The sequence below is a fragment of the Physella acuta genome, unplaced genomic scaffold, assembly GCF_028476545.2.
Source record: "Physella acuta isolate Inbredline_101_S28 unplaced genomic scaffold, ASM2847654v3 ptg000454l, whole genome shotgun sequence".
NCBI lineage: Eukaryota > Metazoa > Mollusca > Gastropoda > Physidae > Physella > Physella acuta.
Genome location: NW_026731973.1, coordinates 490,998 through 509,913, shown reverse-complemented (window position 1 = coordinate 509,913; position 18,916 = coordinate 490,998). Strand labels below are relative to the sequence as shown.

Genomic DNA, 18,916 nt, shown 5'->3' with positions numbered 1-18,916 from the left:
CTATTTTCTCGGTTTAAAAAAAAATAGGTTTAAAGTTTAAATTTTCTTAAAAAAAAAAGAATATACCTTAATGTAGACCGCATTACAAATGATAAATGTGACTACAAATCATTTTAACTGAAACAAACCCCGATTATAACAACTGACCACAACCACACTAGAGGTAACGACTTACCACATCAATCTAACTACAACTACCACTCGACTTCTCCCTACACGCTCCCCTATCCAACACTAACACTATCTACATTTACGCTGTCTACACTTCATGGTGTCTACCTCAACCCCTTGTTATAATTGTTGATTTCTTCTTAAAAGACTATTTAACTTTGATTATTTATCTATTGAGCTGGCAAAAAAACAACCATTTTTCTTCTGTAAATTTTGCAATATTTTACCTTGGTGTCACCCCCTAAATGGTGTCACCCGGTGCGACCAACACCCGCCCCGCTCTCGCTACGCCTCTGGGTGCAATTATGGTTCTCATGTGTATTCGTATTATGCCAAGTACAGACTGTTTCAAATAGTCTATGGCTAGTATTACAACGGGTTTACTGATACTAAGTGAAATAAAAAGTGTTGTCGACATTTTATTTGTACGTGGGCGTTCAATGCACGTCTACTAGTTGCAAACTAAAAGGAGCGGAACAACAAAAATAAGGTATTTTATAAATGCTTACAGTAAGAGAAAAATCACTAAACAAAATATATACTCATTAAAAATGTATCATTTTAATTTTCACGTTATTTGACTTTGGCTTTTCTTTTAATTTTAACATCATTTAATAAAATGATAGCTGTTTATTTCCCTTAGGTTAAATACATTGCACGAGCCGACCCGCAGCGTATCATACGCCGCTATTTAGTTGTTTTATTTTCTACTTTTCAGAAATTCATAATTTGTAAATTCGACAGTACCAATGCTGCCACTGAAAATATTTGCTTTAAAACACTAACCCCCCCCCCCCACTTTCCCCTAACCCCGACCCTACACCCCCCCCCCCGTGAAAGCAGCCTCCTCTTAGTTATTTCTTAGTTACCTCCTGTAAGTTTAAAATCGAACTAAATTATCTGCCCCTAATAGAAACCCGGCTGTACGGCTCTTCGATTTGTAAACATTTAGCTTTGTAAAAATTTAGAGTGAACACCGCTCACCAGACAATGTTGGGGTGGGGTGGGGGGTGGTAGTGATAGTGATAGAGAGAAAGAGAGGGGACTGCAAGGAGGCGCTTGCAGCTTGTTTTCTAACTGATCCCAGAAGAGAATTATATATATAGATATTAGTATAGGCCATTCAGTTCTTAACTATTGTCGAGACCCTTAACCCTTATAACTGTATTCGCGTTTTTAAAACCCTTCTTACATAACATAAAAATATATTTGTTGAAAATTTAAACTTCGTATTTTCTGTATGTGGATTTTTTTTTCAAAGCAGCAGGTACATCATTTAAAATGTATTAAATGTAGCTCTAAATTAGGCGCCGAAAACTGACAGTGCTGCCGATGGTTTGTTTAAGTAGAAATAATGCTGTTGACGTTTCCTATTATCTCAAAAATAAAAATAAAAAATTTCGCTTTTTTTGTAACCGTCTAATGTTTTACTTTATGACTACTTGTAAAATGTTGTTTTTTTTTTAAATACTTCACATTGAACATTTTGTTTTGCTAACTATATACTTTTTATTACATGCAAACCTTTAGATTACTCAACGTTTAGCGTGCTGTATCTGCTCTTGCAAAAAATATTTTGTTGTATTAAATACATTTTTTTAAAAGTATAGCATTCACAGTTAACTTAATTAACACGACTAGTAGACAAAGAACAGAATACAAAAACAGACTAGTAAAGACGGCTATTTATAGATCGAATATATGGGAAATAAGGAATGAGATCAGGTTTTTATTTTAAAATATTCTAACATCGAGTTAAAAGAAATATTTAAAGCAAAGCTAAGACATAGACTGGGAACTCTCACTTCACTAAAATAAAATGTATAGAAAAAAAAAGTATTAATTTTTAATTAAAACAGTTTCAAGCCAAACATCACTCGATCAGCCCTCAAGCAAATTAACGTTAGAACATACTTAGGTTTTTCAGGTTTTCAAAGGGTAATATCTGAATGATAGAAGACAAAATGGTATATAGACCTTTTTTATATGATGGACAACGCAACGAAAATAATAATGCCTAAGGCATTTTTTTCATTGCATTGTTTTTGGTTGTTTTGTGTCTTTTGGCTTGAATTGAAATGAGATAGCACGAATGAAATATGTGGTGGTGACAGTAAAAACAAGTCATATACAAACACTGCAGCTCAACCAGACGCAAAAATTCTAACATACGAATAACAAACTTAAATGTATACATGAAAATAACTTTAAGTTTAATATCATATTTTAACGTTAATAACCTGTGTATCCCAAATTTAATATCGGCATATCAAATTCGTATATGAATATATTGCCGATGTTAAAGGAATTTTACAAGCGTAAAATTTTTTTTCTAAACATGAATTCACTATTATCATGTGCAATTTTTATTCCTTAAAAAATATGTATATGTTTTACGGGAAAACTTATACTTTTCTTCAAATATAGATCAGCAAAAACTAAATAACAATTATTTAAAAAAAAAAAAAAAATTTTGTTGAAAAATTAAAAAAAAAAAGTTTTAAAAGTGTCTACAATTTGATATTATTCTTAAACTTTTTAGCCTCCAGATTAAAAACAAAACGTTTATCGTCCTTAAAAAGCTACAGCTTTTGACCAGTGAAGCTGCCGTTTATTACTTATTGTTTTTTTCCCCTCTCAAATACTGATTCAAAGACTATTTTGTTTTGATTTAAATATTACTGAAGCATTGTAGATCTAGAGACAGTCTACTAGAAAGTTAACCATCTCATTAGATAACAAATTGCACCCAACGAAAACCAACATATTCCCTGGTCATATACACATTATGAAAGTGACATTAGTTTCCCGAATCCATCATCTCATTTGTTATGTTTGATGTGAGGGTGTTTTAAAAAATGGCTGACAATACATATTAAGAAATGTAACGTCTAGCGTTGATTGGTTAGTTGATATCACAATGTCTGTCAAGCTGTTGCAATACGCTTCTGGTATTTAGTGAACGTATACGAATAGACATATTCAATAAAAAAATTACATTCTTACCTACACTTTAATTTTTTAAACTAATTATTGAAACACAAACTTAACAAAAGTTTCCATATTATCCAAACTTATTTTTTCCCCTCAAAAATATCTAAAATACATATACAATCAGAGGTTAAGCAGAGATGAAAACATGTCAAAACAAATTACGTTATTTTTATTTTTATTGTGTGTGTATTATCTTTGCCACCACCCCTTCCCATCACCCGTTTTTTAATTTACATAAAAAATTTAAAAAATAAAGTAAAAAAAAAACAACATTTTAATAACAAGATTTTATGTAATTATGCATTAAAAAGTAGGAAAAACGAATGTCTTTAAACTTAATATATATTAATACACTACTATTTAAATAACTTTAATGAAATGTATATTAATACGTAATATACCAATATTTAGCTAACTAAAAAAGTATGTGTTCCAATATTCAATAAGTAACTAATTGCACTTATTGTCCTCCAATTACTTAGCATGTTTAAAGGAACTAATCCATCTTTATTTTCCAAAAATAAAATTTTAAATAAAATTATTATTATATTTTTAAAATTATAAATATTTTCAACATCAGATTAAACTTGTGTACAAAGGTAAGAAAAATATAATTTGTCTAATTACAGTATGTTTTAATTAGGTTCTAATTTTAGAACAAATCTCCTACCTGATTTTAAAAAAAGTGTTTGTACATTTGGGAAGCTGAATTATCAAAGTTTTTAATATATAAAAATTAGCCAGATGTAAAGAGGGTAAGTGCCCTAAAATCTGTTTTGAAATAACCATCTGTTTTCCCCATAAAATACAAAGATTATATAGTGAAATACAACTGGTCAGTTTTGACCCCTTTACGAAGTTTTCCCAGATATGCCGAGTTTTTTGTGACACCCCAAGGCGTTCTCCTACCACCTCACAAAATATCAAGGTGGGTCATTGGAGGAAAATTTTTTTCGTAATAGAGCTCATATAAAGAGAATTTCACTCGCGGTCACTTTTTAGCCCTTGTCGAGGGCTTTGAGTCAAACCAACAGTTTTTTCTAAAGGTCAAGCCATTTACCTATAAGCATGCCAAAATTTAGCCAGATGTAAAGAGGGTAAGTGCCCTAAAATCCGTTTTGAAATGACCCTCTGTTTTCCCCATAAAATACAAAGATTATATAGGGAAATACGACTGGTCAGTTTTGACCCATTTCCCAATTTTTCCCTTACATGGCGAGTTTTTGTGACACCCCAAGGCGTTCTCCTACCACCTCACAAAATTTCAAGAGCGGTCGTCGGAGGAAATTTGTTTTCGTAATATAGCCCATATAAGGTGCCGGTCAGCCGAGGTCAGTTTTGACCCCCTCCCCGTGGACATTTCGGCAAACCGTCATCGTCCCTCGTGTTCTATCGCCCCGAGGCACCATCGTGCCAAATTTGACGCGCCTGCGGCGCCGGGAAGTGCCCTATCGGGTACTTGACCACCTTGCTTTATATATATATATATATATAAATATATATATATATATAAATATAAATATATATATATATATATATATATATATATATATATATATATATATATATATATATATATATATATATATATATATATATATATATATATAAATATTTTAAAAAAAAAAAAATATATATATATATATATATATATATATATATATATATATAGAGAGAGAGAGAGAGAGAGAGAGAGAGAGAGAGAGAGAGAGAGAGAGAGAGAGAGAGAGAGAGAGAGAGTATTTAGACAGAAAATTGTTCATCAGATTAATGTATTTGCAATTTAAAATTTAAAAATGAATAAACATCGTTTTAATAATAAGTTTTTATGCAGTAATACACTGAAAAGGTAGAAACAGATGGTTTTCTTTAATCATGAACTACAATTTATTCATTTTAAAAAAAACGGGAGTGATCTTCCGTAAACGTTTTCGAGTATTTTTAAGATGTAGATGGAGCGGAAAATAGATTTTTTAAAAATCAATTTTCAAATATGCGCACCTAAATCTTTAAAATAGTAAAGAATCTCCTGAAAAAAAAAAAAGAATTGCGCACAAAAACAGCAAATAAACTGTGTATAATTGTGCGGAAATTTGGTACTTTATAAAGAAAAACAGATAATAATAGATACAAATATTTTTTTGAGAAATCGCAAATATGACTTCTATAACGGTACTCAAGTTATCGTGTTCACAGACATACACAAACGCACACATACATACTCACATATATACACACACAGACATACTGACAAATTTAGCAAAAGTATGTTTTTTCAGACTCAAGGAGGTGTAAAATGTCCAGATTTTTGAAGTATCGATTTGCAAAATTACAATGCTTCCTCTATACTCGTGTACGAGAAAGTAAAAATCGGAAATAATATTTATATCACAATTTGAATTGTATAAAAATGCTTTTTAATCATTAAATCAACACACAATTTAATATGATGTCTCTATGGTTATCTTTAAGTAACTTCGATGTACTTAAAAATTGAAATTTTTAGTTTTATGTAAAAGTTTTTAAAAATGAAAAGATCTATTATATATAGGTTTCTTATAATTTTATTCAGTAGTTTTGTTAAAAGGCAGTTTTTTTAACCATTACAAAACCCACACATGGAATATAAATAAACCTAAACAGAGCCTCAAGTAGGAACAGAACCCAGCAGCTCCTGGTTAAACAATTCAGGTTTCTCCATTTCAATCAAATCGTGTTTTTTGTGTGATCGTTTCTTGTGGCAGTTGAAGACGTCATACTTCAGGTCCAGTAGACCTCGTGTGAATATCAGGTGGGTCACGCCGGACACGGTCAACAGGCAAAATGTTCCAGACAGCATGGAGAAGGTTCTAGAACACACATGATAAAGCCTTAGTTCCATGGAGTGGCCTATACAATTTTACAGCTACAAAATTGTATATGTAAACTATGTTACCTAAAGGGAAATAACTGCGAGTCAGTGCTGTAGTCATACAAAGGGAACTTAATCGCCGCTGGAATTTGTAGCACAGTGTCACCAGACAAGATACGCAGTAGGAATGAGACGAAAAATCCGGCAAAGCTGCCATAGGTGTTGGCCCACGGCACCCACAGGACACACACCAGTTGTGGGAATAGCACCACGTACATCAGGTCACTGAAATGTAGTCATCTAGGTTAAAATACACACACCAGTTTTGGGATTATCAACGCATGCATCAGGTCAATGAAATATAGACATCTAGGTTAAAATGCACACACCAGTTGTAGGAATAGCACCATGTACATCAGGTCAATGAAATATAGACATCTAGGTTAAAATACACAAACGAGTTTTGGGAATAGTACCATGTACATTAGGTCACTGAAATATAGACATCTAGGTTAAAATACACACACCAAATGTGGGAATAGCACCATGTACATTAGGTCACTGAAATATAGTCATCTACGTTAAAATACACACACCAGCTGTGGGAATATCACCACGTACATCAGGTCACTGAAATATACACATGTAGGTTAAAATACACACACAAGTTGTGGGAATAGTTCCACGTACATAAGGTCTCTAAAATATAGACATCTAGGTTAAAATAAACACACCAGTTGTGGGAATAGCACCACGCACACCAGGTCATTGAAATATAAACATCTAGGTAAAAATACTCAAACTAGTAGTACATTAAAATTAACGAAATATAAAGTGTATTGTTTCCCACCTGCAAAGAACAAAGAGCCCGTAGATGGTGGTAGCAAAAATGGCAATCAACGTCCCCAACACACCAAAGATGACGACACAAACACGAAGTACCCACAGTAGTTCTCGATCTGTCGCCTGTGTAAGGTCAATATCAGATGGTATAGCACAAAGTGTTTTAGTAACAAGCTTGCAAGTTATACTTGGCAAAATAGTGCAAAGACGCTTTTGTGTTTTGAAATCGGAGGCTATCAATATTTTTTTTTAAATCGAACTTCAAGTAATTAGTGGATGATGATAATTGTGAGTTAGGTGTGAAATAATTTTAAAATTGAAGTGACTTACAATTTCATTTTTACACCTAAATTATTGAACGCGAAGGTATGTATATTTTAATTAATTTATCCCTTTATTTACGGAATTAGGTTCTGAATGACATTTTTTCTTAAACAATGTGTTATCATATTGCTTTTGGCACACTTAAAGCATATGTCGAAGGAAATTTTGTTTCATAAATTTTAAGGGCCCAAACATATATTGGTACTTATAAGTACCGTCAGGAATGTAGGACATTTTTTCCAGAAATTTAGAAACGCCCAAAACTGGAAAAAACTATACAACTTATTAACTAATAACATGGCAATCATTATAACAATCATTTTTTGTAATTTTCACACATAAACACATCACAAAAGTATATTTTGAGTACGATATTTACTGGATTTTCTATCGGAACACATCTTAGACCTCAAACACAGCAAAAGGTGCCAACATGTCATGCTTCCTTATTCCTCATTCCTAATACATTCTAGTCTGTCGTCTTTCTGGTGTGGAAAAAGTTACTGGTGTGAACCTGCTTTTGTTGGAGGCTTCCAATAGCTATTACAATGAGCCGCAAAAGCTTAGTCATTCAGCACACAACTACTAGTAATACTAGTATAATTGTAGTCTCCTAGAATGTTATGACAAGTCTACACTACAGTGTAAAGTTCATAAATAGAAGTGAGCTCAATGTGTTTAGGATAGCCGTAATGGCCTACTGATTTCGGTTTACTGATTAAAATTTACCATATAGATCTATACTATATGCAGAAGTATGGACAATTACTAGTCTACTGGTATACATTACGTAAATGCTAGTTATTGTAGGCAGAACAGTTTATTGAAGTAAATATAACTAACAAATTAAATCTTACTACTAGAACTAGACTTTGGTATACAAATGAAGTATACTAAACCTAGTAAACGAGCCTGCAAATGCTACTTTTATTCTTGTTATTCTTTTACTACTACAAATCAACAAGTAATTACAATATTTCTTAGGTAAACCTTTGCTAACCTTCTTATACATGTGTAAAGATCATTTTTTTAGTACATTTCGATAATTAATAATCAAAATAATATTTATGTCACTCCACATAAAAAATATGCCATTTCCTAGAAATCCTAAAAAAATGACCGTGTGCCATGACGGTACTTATAAGTCCACTTGTAAACATCGATCTAATACAAAGACAATTTGATTAAAATTGTATAACTAGAAGTTAAACGCGTTTACCTGAATATTGAAGGTGCCAATAAAAAATATTTGGGGTTGAAAACTTGAAAAATAAAGTAAAACAAAGGGAAATCAGGAACGTGTGTGAGAACTGTACAGAACAATTGTGAATAACCGATACAGCAACACATTGAAAATGGCGCCACCCCAGAAATTTTCAAAAAACATCGATCCCTCAAACTACCGATGACTCAGGGGAGATAATACTATTAATTACATCAATAATTTTTAAAATTCGTATTAAATTAAAAATAATACAGGCACTTAATTAAAGTGGTACTAATAAGTACCGTCAGTAGATAAAGGGTTTTAAACTAAGTAACTTTCCAATACTAGATGGGAGTTCGACACTTTTTAGTTTTGAATCCAACGCTCTAGCGCTGAACCACGCCACCCACGAAAATGAGGAGAGTTTTTAACATTGCAAGATGCCAGTTAACACTATTTACCAAAGAAGTGTTAATTGGACGCGTATTGCTTCCACCTAAACACGTTTCACAGGAACAAGATAGAACAAAATCAATCGTGACTAGATACACATTGTGTCAACTAAACGAATCATCCATAACGGGTTTACTATTTAAGTTAGAATACAATCGCTAAAATTGTGTCAAACCTTCGTCCGAAAGATTTCCTGGTAAATGTTTCTAGTGAACACCGTCGCTGCAGACAGGAAATTGGAATCTGCCGATGACATCACGGCCGCGCAGATGGCACTCATTCCAATAATTGAAACCGGAAGTGGCACAAGATAATTCAAGGTCATAGGCAGGATGTAACTTTTCCTGTCGTCTGGTATTGGTATCGGTCCGTCGTAGGAAGTTTGGTTCCAGTCTGGAAGGATTAAACAATTTTTTACCGACAGTGTACCATAACATTCAGGATATAGGATGAAGATAGAAGTTATCTGACGAAGGAAAGCTCAACTTTTTTTACAGCAGAAGGAGAAATTTCCTGCTATACGACATTCAAAGCCGCCTTTACTTTTCCTCGTGTCCAATCATACTGTGTTGCTTGGATCACGTGACATACAGAATATTTGAGCAATTCAGCTGAACTTGTAATTTAAGGTTTAGTAATAGAACTTAAACATTTCGAATTATGTTGTTGGCCGTTAATGTCAGAGCGTGTATTGAATTTTTTTTTTAAATTATCTGATTTAAAACTCTTTAAGCTAATATTGAATTTTTTTCAAATTTCTTGAGTGCTCTCCCATAACTTTGTAGTTACGTGATCTTTAATCAATATTTATCGTCGCCGGCAATAGAAAAAAAAAGTTTACAAGAATGATTCACGAGATAAGAAGCATTTTTAGAGTTACCTTTTTCCGGTAAAATTAAACATACCCTGCTTTTCATTAAAATTATTTGTTCAACCGTATATTAGATATAATATTTTTATTAAATACACGTTTCGTTTCAGTTTAGATTACCCTATTAGAGATTAAAAATAGACCTTTATCAACGGATGAAATGTAAGTGATGTAATGTAAGTATATCAGGATCATGTTTTAATGTGTGTTACCTGCTGCTGCCCCAGCATATCCCATCAATGCCGGTGGGACGGCCATGACAGAAGTCATGACGGAGGCGCCGATAGTGGAATACACGGCCACCCTGACATCTTGGCTGGCCAGTATACGCTGGTAGAAGGCCTGGGGAAAAAAAAACACACTGCTCAAGCATGCAAGCATGGATGCACCTGAAGCATGAACAGCTGAGCAACTGTGAGCACTCAATAGCAACACAGTAGACACAAACATGGGAACCATCAAGGTGTGTAACGTTTCACAGTCACTTGACTGATGTCTCGGGTAAACATGATATTGTGTTAGTCAATGTATGTAAGTATGTGTGTATGTTTATGTGTGTCTGTTTTTTAATATATATATATATATATATATATATATATATACAAACAGTTATACATCTAAGTAAGTAGTTTTTTTGTTCACGTATCTTACACTCTCGACATAGCCCACCTCAATAAAGATCATTTGATCTGCACTATTAAATAAAACCTACTCAATCGTGCACTGACACCTACCTGCCATGTACTGACACCTACCTGCCATGTACTGACACCTACCTGTTGCCATGTAATGACACCTACCTGCCATGTGGTCCCACCAAAGATCAACTACAAAAACGTATCCATATAGGCCATCTCTGTCCCCGCCCCCACCTCCCCCAGCCAGGTAGACGTTATATTCTCCAGGTGAACAAACTCACTCGTCATGGCGAAGGGGCAGGCGATAACCTGTGATAAACACCAAACTATAAAACCTTGAAATAAACCGTTAACCCAAAGATTACATAATTGTTAAAATACGATCTGACGTAAACTTACAACTTTCGCCAACGTTAGTTTTAAAGTGCTAACGTATAACTTTCAAGTCCAACACATTGTTTAGATTTTATTTAGCGATAAATACACACCTGTTTACAGAATTTTGAAGGTAGACATTTTATTTTAAGATACCTTAATTAAACATGTGACCATTCAGCAACCAGTGTTTCTTCCAGACTTTTTTTTCTCCGGGGAAGGGGGGGGGAATTGATATTTTCGGGGGGTGGGCGTTCAACATTTTCCGGGTGGGGCGAACAGTGGTAAAGTATATGTTTTCTATATACATTTCATTTCGTTCGGGGGGGTGGGGAGTATACTTTCTTCGGGGGACTCAGCCCCCACCCCCCACCCCGCCCCCATCTGTAAGCAACTCGAATCATTAGTTTAATTTTAACAAAACAACAAAATTCCTGGTTTTTCGTAATAATCGGGATCCTTTGCTTTAGGTTACTTTATCAATTTTTGTATTAACAAAAAAAAATAACTTAATCAGAAAAAAAATGTATTTGTTTAAAGTACTATTTTTATGACCATATTAATTAAAAAGAATCATGTTCCCTCAATCTTACAAGCTCTCTACGAAACGCTTTATATTCGTCAATATATTGTATTTGGCATAATGGGAAAGCTGGATTTCTCGTATGTTTGGTACGCGTATTTTCCATCTTCTTGGAAAAACCCAAAGCTTACAATCGGCTTTACCAAATATAAGCTGTTTACATTTGATTACTATAAGGGCATAAAATAAAATAAAAAGTCTTAGCGTATTTAAAGTACCAGAAAATTCAAACTAGTGGAGGTTTTTCAGGTTTCCATGACAAACAAAATTGTTTTCAACACTTTTTTTGCTGTTTAATACATATTTTCATTTTTTAAACATGGAAAATGTATTCAATCGCTTTAGATCTTAAAGTCATAGAAATAGAAATAAACTTAGCATTAGTTTAATCCTGCTTAGTCCAACAACTAAAACGACAATTGTGTGACGTCATTTACCAGACCAACCTCTTTTGAAGACACAACGTATACTTCACTTACCAGACCTACGGCGACCAGCACCATCTGTATGACGTCAGTGTAGGCCACAGCGTACAGACCACCGAGGAACGTGTAGACTATAGCGATCAACGCGGACACGATTACTGAGATCTTAGGATCGATGTCCACAATTATCGATACTGTCCCCCCTGAAACGGAACGATCCGACGAACTTAAAATAAATAGTATACGGCAGTATATAAATCTATTATTTAAGTATCTTAAATTATCAGGCAGTTTTACGTGTCATAAATATTCTGAATTAATATTCTACAAATTGGTGGTAAACAAGGACATAATACAACAAAAATTTGTATGTAAACACCAACTTTGAAGCCACTAATCTAATACTACTAAAACTCAACTTTGTTTACATGTTTGAATATTTATTTGTTTGTCTGATTTCTTACTGTAAGAAAACTGCTGTATATGGGGGGCTGTAAAATAGTATGTAGGTAGAGAATAATTTATTATTGCAGATAGACTGTGTATCACACATTTATTTAAAGACGTTAATTAATTTATTGATTTATTCATAGGTAGATTAACCACATTTGTTTAAATGTTTTAGAACAATGGCTTAACTTTGACTGAATAGTGATGTTTGATAACTCATTTTTTTGTTTGTTTGTTTATCTGATTTGTTATTGGGGAGAATCTTCATTATGTGTATAGCTGTAAAATGGTATTTTGAAAGGTAAATATTGTTCCTTCTTAAACACATTGTTAATTACAAACTAATTTAAAGCCGTTAATTAATTTATTGATATATTCATAGGTAGATTAACCACAATTTATATAAAAGTTTAGAACAATGACTTTAGTAATAGTAAAAAGTTACATTTTCTTTTTACAACAATGTTTTCAATTATTTTTCCTAAGGCCTACATGTGAATGATAAGGTTAACTATCAGGACCTCGCGGGGCACAGGGCAGGTGAAGTAGAGTGCACCTGTTTGTTTGTCCTAAGCATACGAAGGGATAGTGTGGTCAGAGACATGCTCGGCTGGAATCGTTTTTTTAAACGATAAAAACATGTTGTCTGAGACTTGGTGGGACACTGGGCAGGTGAAGTAGGGTTGAGTAAGTCACCTGTGACGTCAGTATATGAAGGGATAGTCCAAAATCGTTGTTTTCGGTGTTTTTAAAAGATAAAAAACATATTTTTGAATGTGGGGCCTGTTTTTTTGTGACGATAAGTGACACTGCAGTAGCGTAGCGAGGAGGGTGGGGGCGGGGGGGGGGGCGCCAAAATGGGTTGGAAAAATAAATTAAAAGGTTTAGGGGGGTGCAAATCGAAAGTTTGAGGGGGGGGGGGGGGTGCATATCAAAATCGTGCCAGGGGGGGGGGGGGTTCAAATCGAAAAGTTTGTCCCCGGGCGCAGAAAAGGGTCGCTACGCCTCTGAGTGACAGACGTGATGTCATTTATGGATGACCCCCCCCCCCCCCGAAAAACACAGTTATCTAACTAGACAACGGGTAGTCTAGTTTATATTTAAAAACCGCGGTGACTTATAAAATGTAAATGGTCAGAACTAATACGATACTGCTTTTATGTGGCCCAGAGGTAAACAAATAATAAAGTCAAATGGTTAGAGTTTACCTAAAGCAGCAAGGATTGAAGCCGACCAAAAGAGATCCCCCAGCATGTGAGGTATGATCAACAGCGCCTCCATCTTCCTGCCGTATTTCAACTGGAACGGGTCAAACATTGTGACGTAATTCTGTCTCCTCATGTTTGGTGCCACTAGCAGCCCACCTGTGTGTAGTTCAACTTTCAGGTGAAAATGTGCATGGTGCAAACACGTTTTGGACTCATTGAGATGATTAAATTAAAATGTTTATTCCATTGATATACTGTTTCAATGTACGTATTAGCTTTGATTTTAATTTACAACAAAATTTGTTTTGATTTAAGTATTTACAATTTCTGTAATTATTTTTAGTTGTGTTTGTTTTTATTAATTTTAATAATTATTTTTTCTACAGAATATTTGGTTCATATACAATATCATCATTGACATACAAAAATAAATCATTACTTTGTTCACTGAAACTCACATACAACACAATAAAACGGTAAACCATGCATGAGACGCGCGCACACACACATACACAAACACAGACAAACACACATACATACAAACACAACACAATAAAACGGTAAACCTTGCATGAGACTCACCCCCCTTCACATACACACAACAATAAAACGGTAAAGCCACTGTTACTGACTCAAGAAAAGCCCAATACTGTATCCAAGCGGGGCTTGAGTCTGTAACAGCCCATAAAACGCTGTGTATTCGGCTGTTCCATTTAAGTAACCTCCACATACGCTAGTTGCTAGGACCAAAATAAGAATTATTTTAACATGTTTACAAAGATTTATATATATATATATATATATATATATATATATATATATATATATATATATATATATATATATATATATATATATATATATATAACAGTTTAAATCATCACAATTATACTTTTCCCCACATTTCTTTCATTCAGTACAATGTCTAACCTGTTAGAGTAAAGAACGACAACCAGAGCCCCATGCTGCGATTGGCTATCATCACTTCCTCCGTGTCCTTGGCTTTGTTTGTCTTCCTGGCAGCGATGATGCCGATGATGAGGATGTAGAGGATGATGACAGCAACCAGACACGGGATGTTGACGGACATGGCTGGTCTTGATGTGTGGGAAAATAACTGACGACTAAAGAGAAACAATCTTTCAAGTGCTGAAAATAAATACGTATTTAAAGCAACATTTCTTAATATTTATTTTAGGAGCAAAGTACATTTAAAGCTGGAATCTAAAACTGCCATTAATGATTTATTAAAAAATAGGAATTGTGTATAAAATCATCTAATCAGATAATTATTTTTAAATAGAATATTTTCCTTGGTCAACAAGACAGAAAAATAAAATAAATAATGCAATTCAAACATCGGTATTAAATCCATTACAAATTACGAATCTGATACAAACAAAAACTTAAAGGCGCTAAAAAATTTTTTAAAAATCAACACAAACCGCTTAGATAAATATGTTTTTTCAATCCTAATAGGTAAGAAAACATAACTCTAAAAAAATTATCATTAACCAACATGTGAGTTTTCTACCTTGCTTGACGTTGACTAACAGTCGTCTCCCCAAACTGTTTAAAAATTAAGTCTGTAGTGTCGTTATTTTTTGTGACGTTACTTACAGCAGAGTGCTAACATTTACGTACTATTATATTTTACTGCTAAATAATTTATATTGTGCATTACTCTAGCTGTTCGCCTATGACCAGTTTATGTATAGAATATAGATCTATTGTTTGTCATGGATCAGCTGGTACACTGTGCGGCTTTGTGCTTTGAGTCATCGTCGGACAGGTTTCTGTTTAAAAGTGACAGTTTTCCGTTATCACGTGACAGTTTTTCATTTAAACGTGACATTTTTCCGGTTAAAAGTGACTTAAAAGTGATTGCTTGAATAATGACTTACAATACAAATAATAACGATTTAAATTACTTAAGAAATTCTAATTTCGATTTGAAAGAAGCATTCATAGTTGTTTGTAAAGAGTAATCTATAGTTGTTTGTATTATTATTTCTGTAATAGTTTGTTGAGTAGTATTTACAGAGTTATTTGTTTTTATTCTGTGGAAATAACTAACTTATAAAATCCTGACATTTATTGATATGTAAATTGGCAATTTTTGTGTTGCATACACAACAGATGAGATAAAAGTTGGAGCCAACTGTATTTAACTTCCTACGGGCAGGTGTAGTCGATTACCGAAAGTTGATTTAGTGTTGTTAATCCTATAAGCCAATCGCAGAAAATTCCAAATCTTCGATTTTTCAATCTTACCTTAACACCTAATACATTAGCCTAAAGTGTGTAGACAGAAATAACATGTACTTGACTTACTTAATCCAATGTAAACTGTGCTGACATAATAGGCTTAACTATTCCAAGGTACAATCTGCTACACATCTTTGCGACACACTTATGTCATCTAATCAATTTGTATAGCACTGTGTAAGATTCAGTGGAGTGTAACCACATCTATTGGTGGCTTACGAATGTAAACTGTGGTAATGGGTGTAAGTGGAGGGGGATACAGAAAGTGGAAACAAGAAAAGTATGTCGAAATGTGCTGATGGCAAACAGAGTTTAGTACATAAGCACTACGATTACATTACATTTTGTGTTTGTAATGAAATGCTTTCAACATAATCAACGGCAAGCCATTTCCATTAAAACTCTCCCAATTAACCGTAAAAAACATCGATTAGCTAATTTAGAAATGGTATTTCTGTTTATAAACTATCATAATTCATGAGTTTGTAAGTACCGTAACAAATGTGAGTCGATAATAAATGCTTTATACATGGCGCTAGTTAACTTTGACAAAACAAAACTAGTTGTTTATTTATTAAAGGATTTCAACTTAATCCAAATTGAAATTGTTAATTTATTGAATCAACTCCCTTCTTTCGCGTATTATAGGAATTCTCTATCAATAAAATGCAATATACTAGAGTTAATTATTAGTAAATATATCCATCAAATAATATAATAACCCACGTTTTTTTTTATTTATTTAAATAGCAAGTATTTTTTATATATTTAACAATGTCATTTATGTTCTCATTTTTAGTGCATTATTGCAAACAAACTTGTTATTAATCTGGATTGTTGATTTCTGTAGTAGTGGAACAGTTTTAAACACGTTTTACTTTACCATGACAATAGTGTTACGGGTCAGTTGTAGGTTAGATAGAAGTAGGTTAGAATAAACTAGAATTAGGGGAGAGTGCGTGTGTGAATTGAAATTACCTTAGAGTATTGTTAACCCCGGTGTGTTTATGTATTGTTATCCCCAGGCCGAACTGACCCGTAACAAATAGCTATATTAAGAGTGGCAACATCTTTTTTAAAATAGTGTATTTAGATATACCTGTATTCATCTTTGCATAAATAAAACTAAATTTTCCACTAAACATGATTTTAATTTTATTTTCTAAGGTCAGTCACAATTTTTAACAGCATTTAAAAAAATGTGCACACATTCTTTGTTAAACAAAACTCTCATCGTGTGTTTAAACACCATTTTATTAAGTGTTTGTTTTCGGGTCTGAAAGCTTATGTGTCTGTCTGTCTGTCTGTTTGTCGTTCTGTATGTCTGTGGGTATGTATGTCTGTCGGCATGAAGGTCTGTCGGCCTGTAGGTCTGTCGGCCTGAATGTCTGTCAGCGATGCAGGCACTACGGGGTTTCATCATTGTATCTTTACCATTTGTTGACGAAGTCCCCTTTTTGTTGCCACGGGTTTTAATTACCTTAAAACCTGCTATAAGTTTCCGGGGACTCATACCTGTAATAATAGAAGAATTCGTTGTTGGCACATTTCGAGAATTCGCATATGTAACAAAGACATTATTTAAAGCCTGGAGCACGGGTTCTCAACATATGTGCCGCGACCCCATCTAAATGGTCGCAAACTTCTACAGTCAACTAACCGAAACGGCTTTATTAAAATGACAAGCAATTAACTAGAAATTGTAAGATTTATAGTTTGGAAAGTTGTCATGAGTCTGTAAAACCTTTAAAACTCAACCGTAACTAAAAAACGAATTTTTCGACAATTGAAACTAGTGGCAAAAGTCAAGGATTTGGTCGAAGTGTTTTTCGACTAGCGAGAATGATTGAAGACTACATTGGAAATGGACAGCAAAACACCCCCTCGGACAATGGGTGAAAAGCTAATCCAACAATTCACGTTGAAAATGGGTCAAGTTATTTTTGTTGATTCTTGTCTAGCTAAAACATATATTTCTGTCTAATAAAATTTAATTAGCTCCGTGAATAAAACACGGCCGTAGACTAAAATAAAACAACGGTTTTTGTATGAAATCCAGGTGTCGACAATGTTTTCACGTTCATAAACCAATACCCGTACGTCGTGTTCCCAGTTACTTAATATAAGAGTTGGTGAAAAGACAAAATACGTATGGGGTATAAAGATGCTGCTCTGTCAATTGTTGGACGTTTTCTTTAGTTAATTAAAAGAATGGAAGAGCAAATATTTCGTCCTTAATTTTCATAGTTTTTGTAAGTGTAAATTCGAGCAGCTTTCTGGTCTGTCTTTGTATTTCCTAGAGAAATGTCCTGAACTATCCAGTAAATTGCAGTGCAGTTCCATGTCATCTTGTAGATGTAGATGTAGATGTAGATGTAGATGTAGATGTAGGCGTAGACGTGGGCGTGGGCGTAAACGTAAACGCAGATGCAGACGCAGACGCAGACGCAGACGTAGACATAAATATAGATATAGATTGTTGTTTTGTTTATTGATTGGTTGATTGGTTGGTTGATTGGTTAATTGGTTGATTTGTTGATTCATTGATTTATTTACTGATTAAGTGATTGAATGATTGATTTATTTTTTTGTAGGTAAGTATACTAATTATTTTGCTTTTAAAGCTCTGGATTTAATTATTTTAATGCTTATCATCCCTATACTATATTAATAGTGAATTCATTAATCAATAATTGTCAATTATTAAATCTTACAAAAACATAGATTCATTAAGATGGAAAAGGCGTTTAATATATATTCCTCATAGCTTAATGCTGTCTATTTTCATATGTATAAGAATAACTTTCGAATAACTGTCAATCTTGTCTCAACGCAAACACTTAGATGGGCTTTGCAAGCGGAAAAATGTAGGCCACAGTGGTTTTGAAAATATCAGTTGAAGGTAAAAAGATCTAAACCATGTAAAAGATCTGAACCATGACCACTTAACAGCACAGGGACACACGATAGGGCCTGGGCTGGGGAATGTGCATGGTGTTTTTTAGTGGACTGAACCAGTCGAATACCGCGGTGGAGAAGTTCAAGCTCAGTGAACGTGAAAATTAACTTGTGCTAAGCACGCAATTACACCTTTGCAAGAACAATTAATCCTTGTTGAAAACTAATATACAGTAAGATATTGTGCCTACAGTAAAATGCAGTTGTACTGCACAACAGTCAGATACGTTATATTATGTTAAATGCTTATTTATATCAATGTTGAAAAAAAGCTTGTTTTAAAACTATTTGCTCAGG

The 18,916-nt window shown here is 33.7% G+C and overlaps 2 protein-coding genes across 2 annotated transcripts; both read right to left on the bottom strand.

Moving 5' to 3' along the window:
• Positions 1-5,812: 5,812 nt before the first annotated feature.
• On the bottom strand, positions 5,813-10,640 carry LOC131943394 (high-affinity choline transporter 1-like). The gene is made up of 6 exons (XM_059303492.1): positions 10,587-10,640; positions 9,927-10,056; positions 9,019-9,236; positions 6,867-6,982; positions 6,101-6,301; positions 5,813-6,014 (listed from the first exon to the last, which is right to left on the bottom strand). The coding sequence occupies exons 1-6, from the start codon at positions 10,638-10,640 to the stop codon at positions 5,813-5,815; spliced, it is 921 nt and encodes a 306-aa protein (XP_059159475.1).
• Positions 10,641-14,017: 3,377 nt separating this feature from the next.
• On the bottom strand, positions 14,018-15,753 carry LOC131943393 (high-affinity choline transporter 1). The gene is made up of 3 exons (XM_059303491.1): positions 15,728-15,753; positions 14,324-14,517; positions 14,018-14,133 (listed from the first exon to the last, which is right to left on the bottom strand). The coding sequence occupies exons 2-3, from the start codon at positions 14,481-14,483 to the stop codon at positions 14,018-14,020; spliced, it is 276 nt and encodes a 91-aa protein (XP_059159474.1). The 5' UTR covers positions 14,484-14,517; positions 15,728-15,753.
• Positions 15,754-18,916: the final 3,163 nt, after the last annotated feature.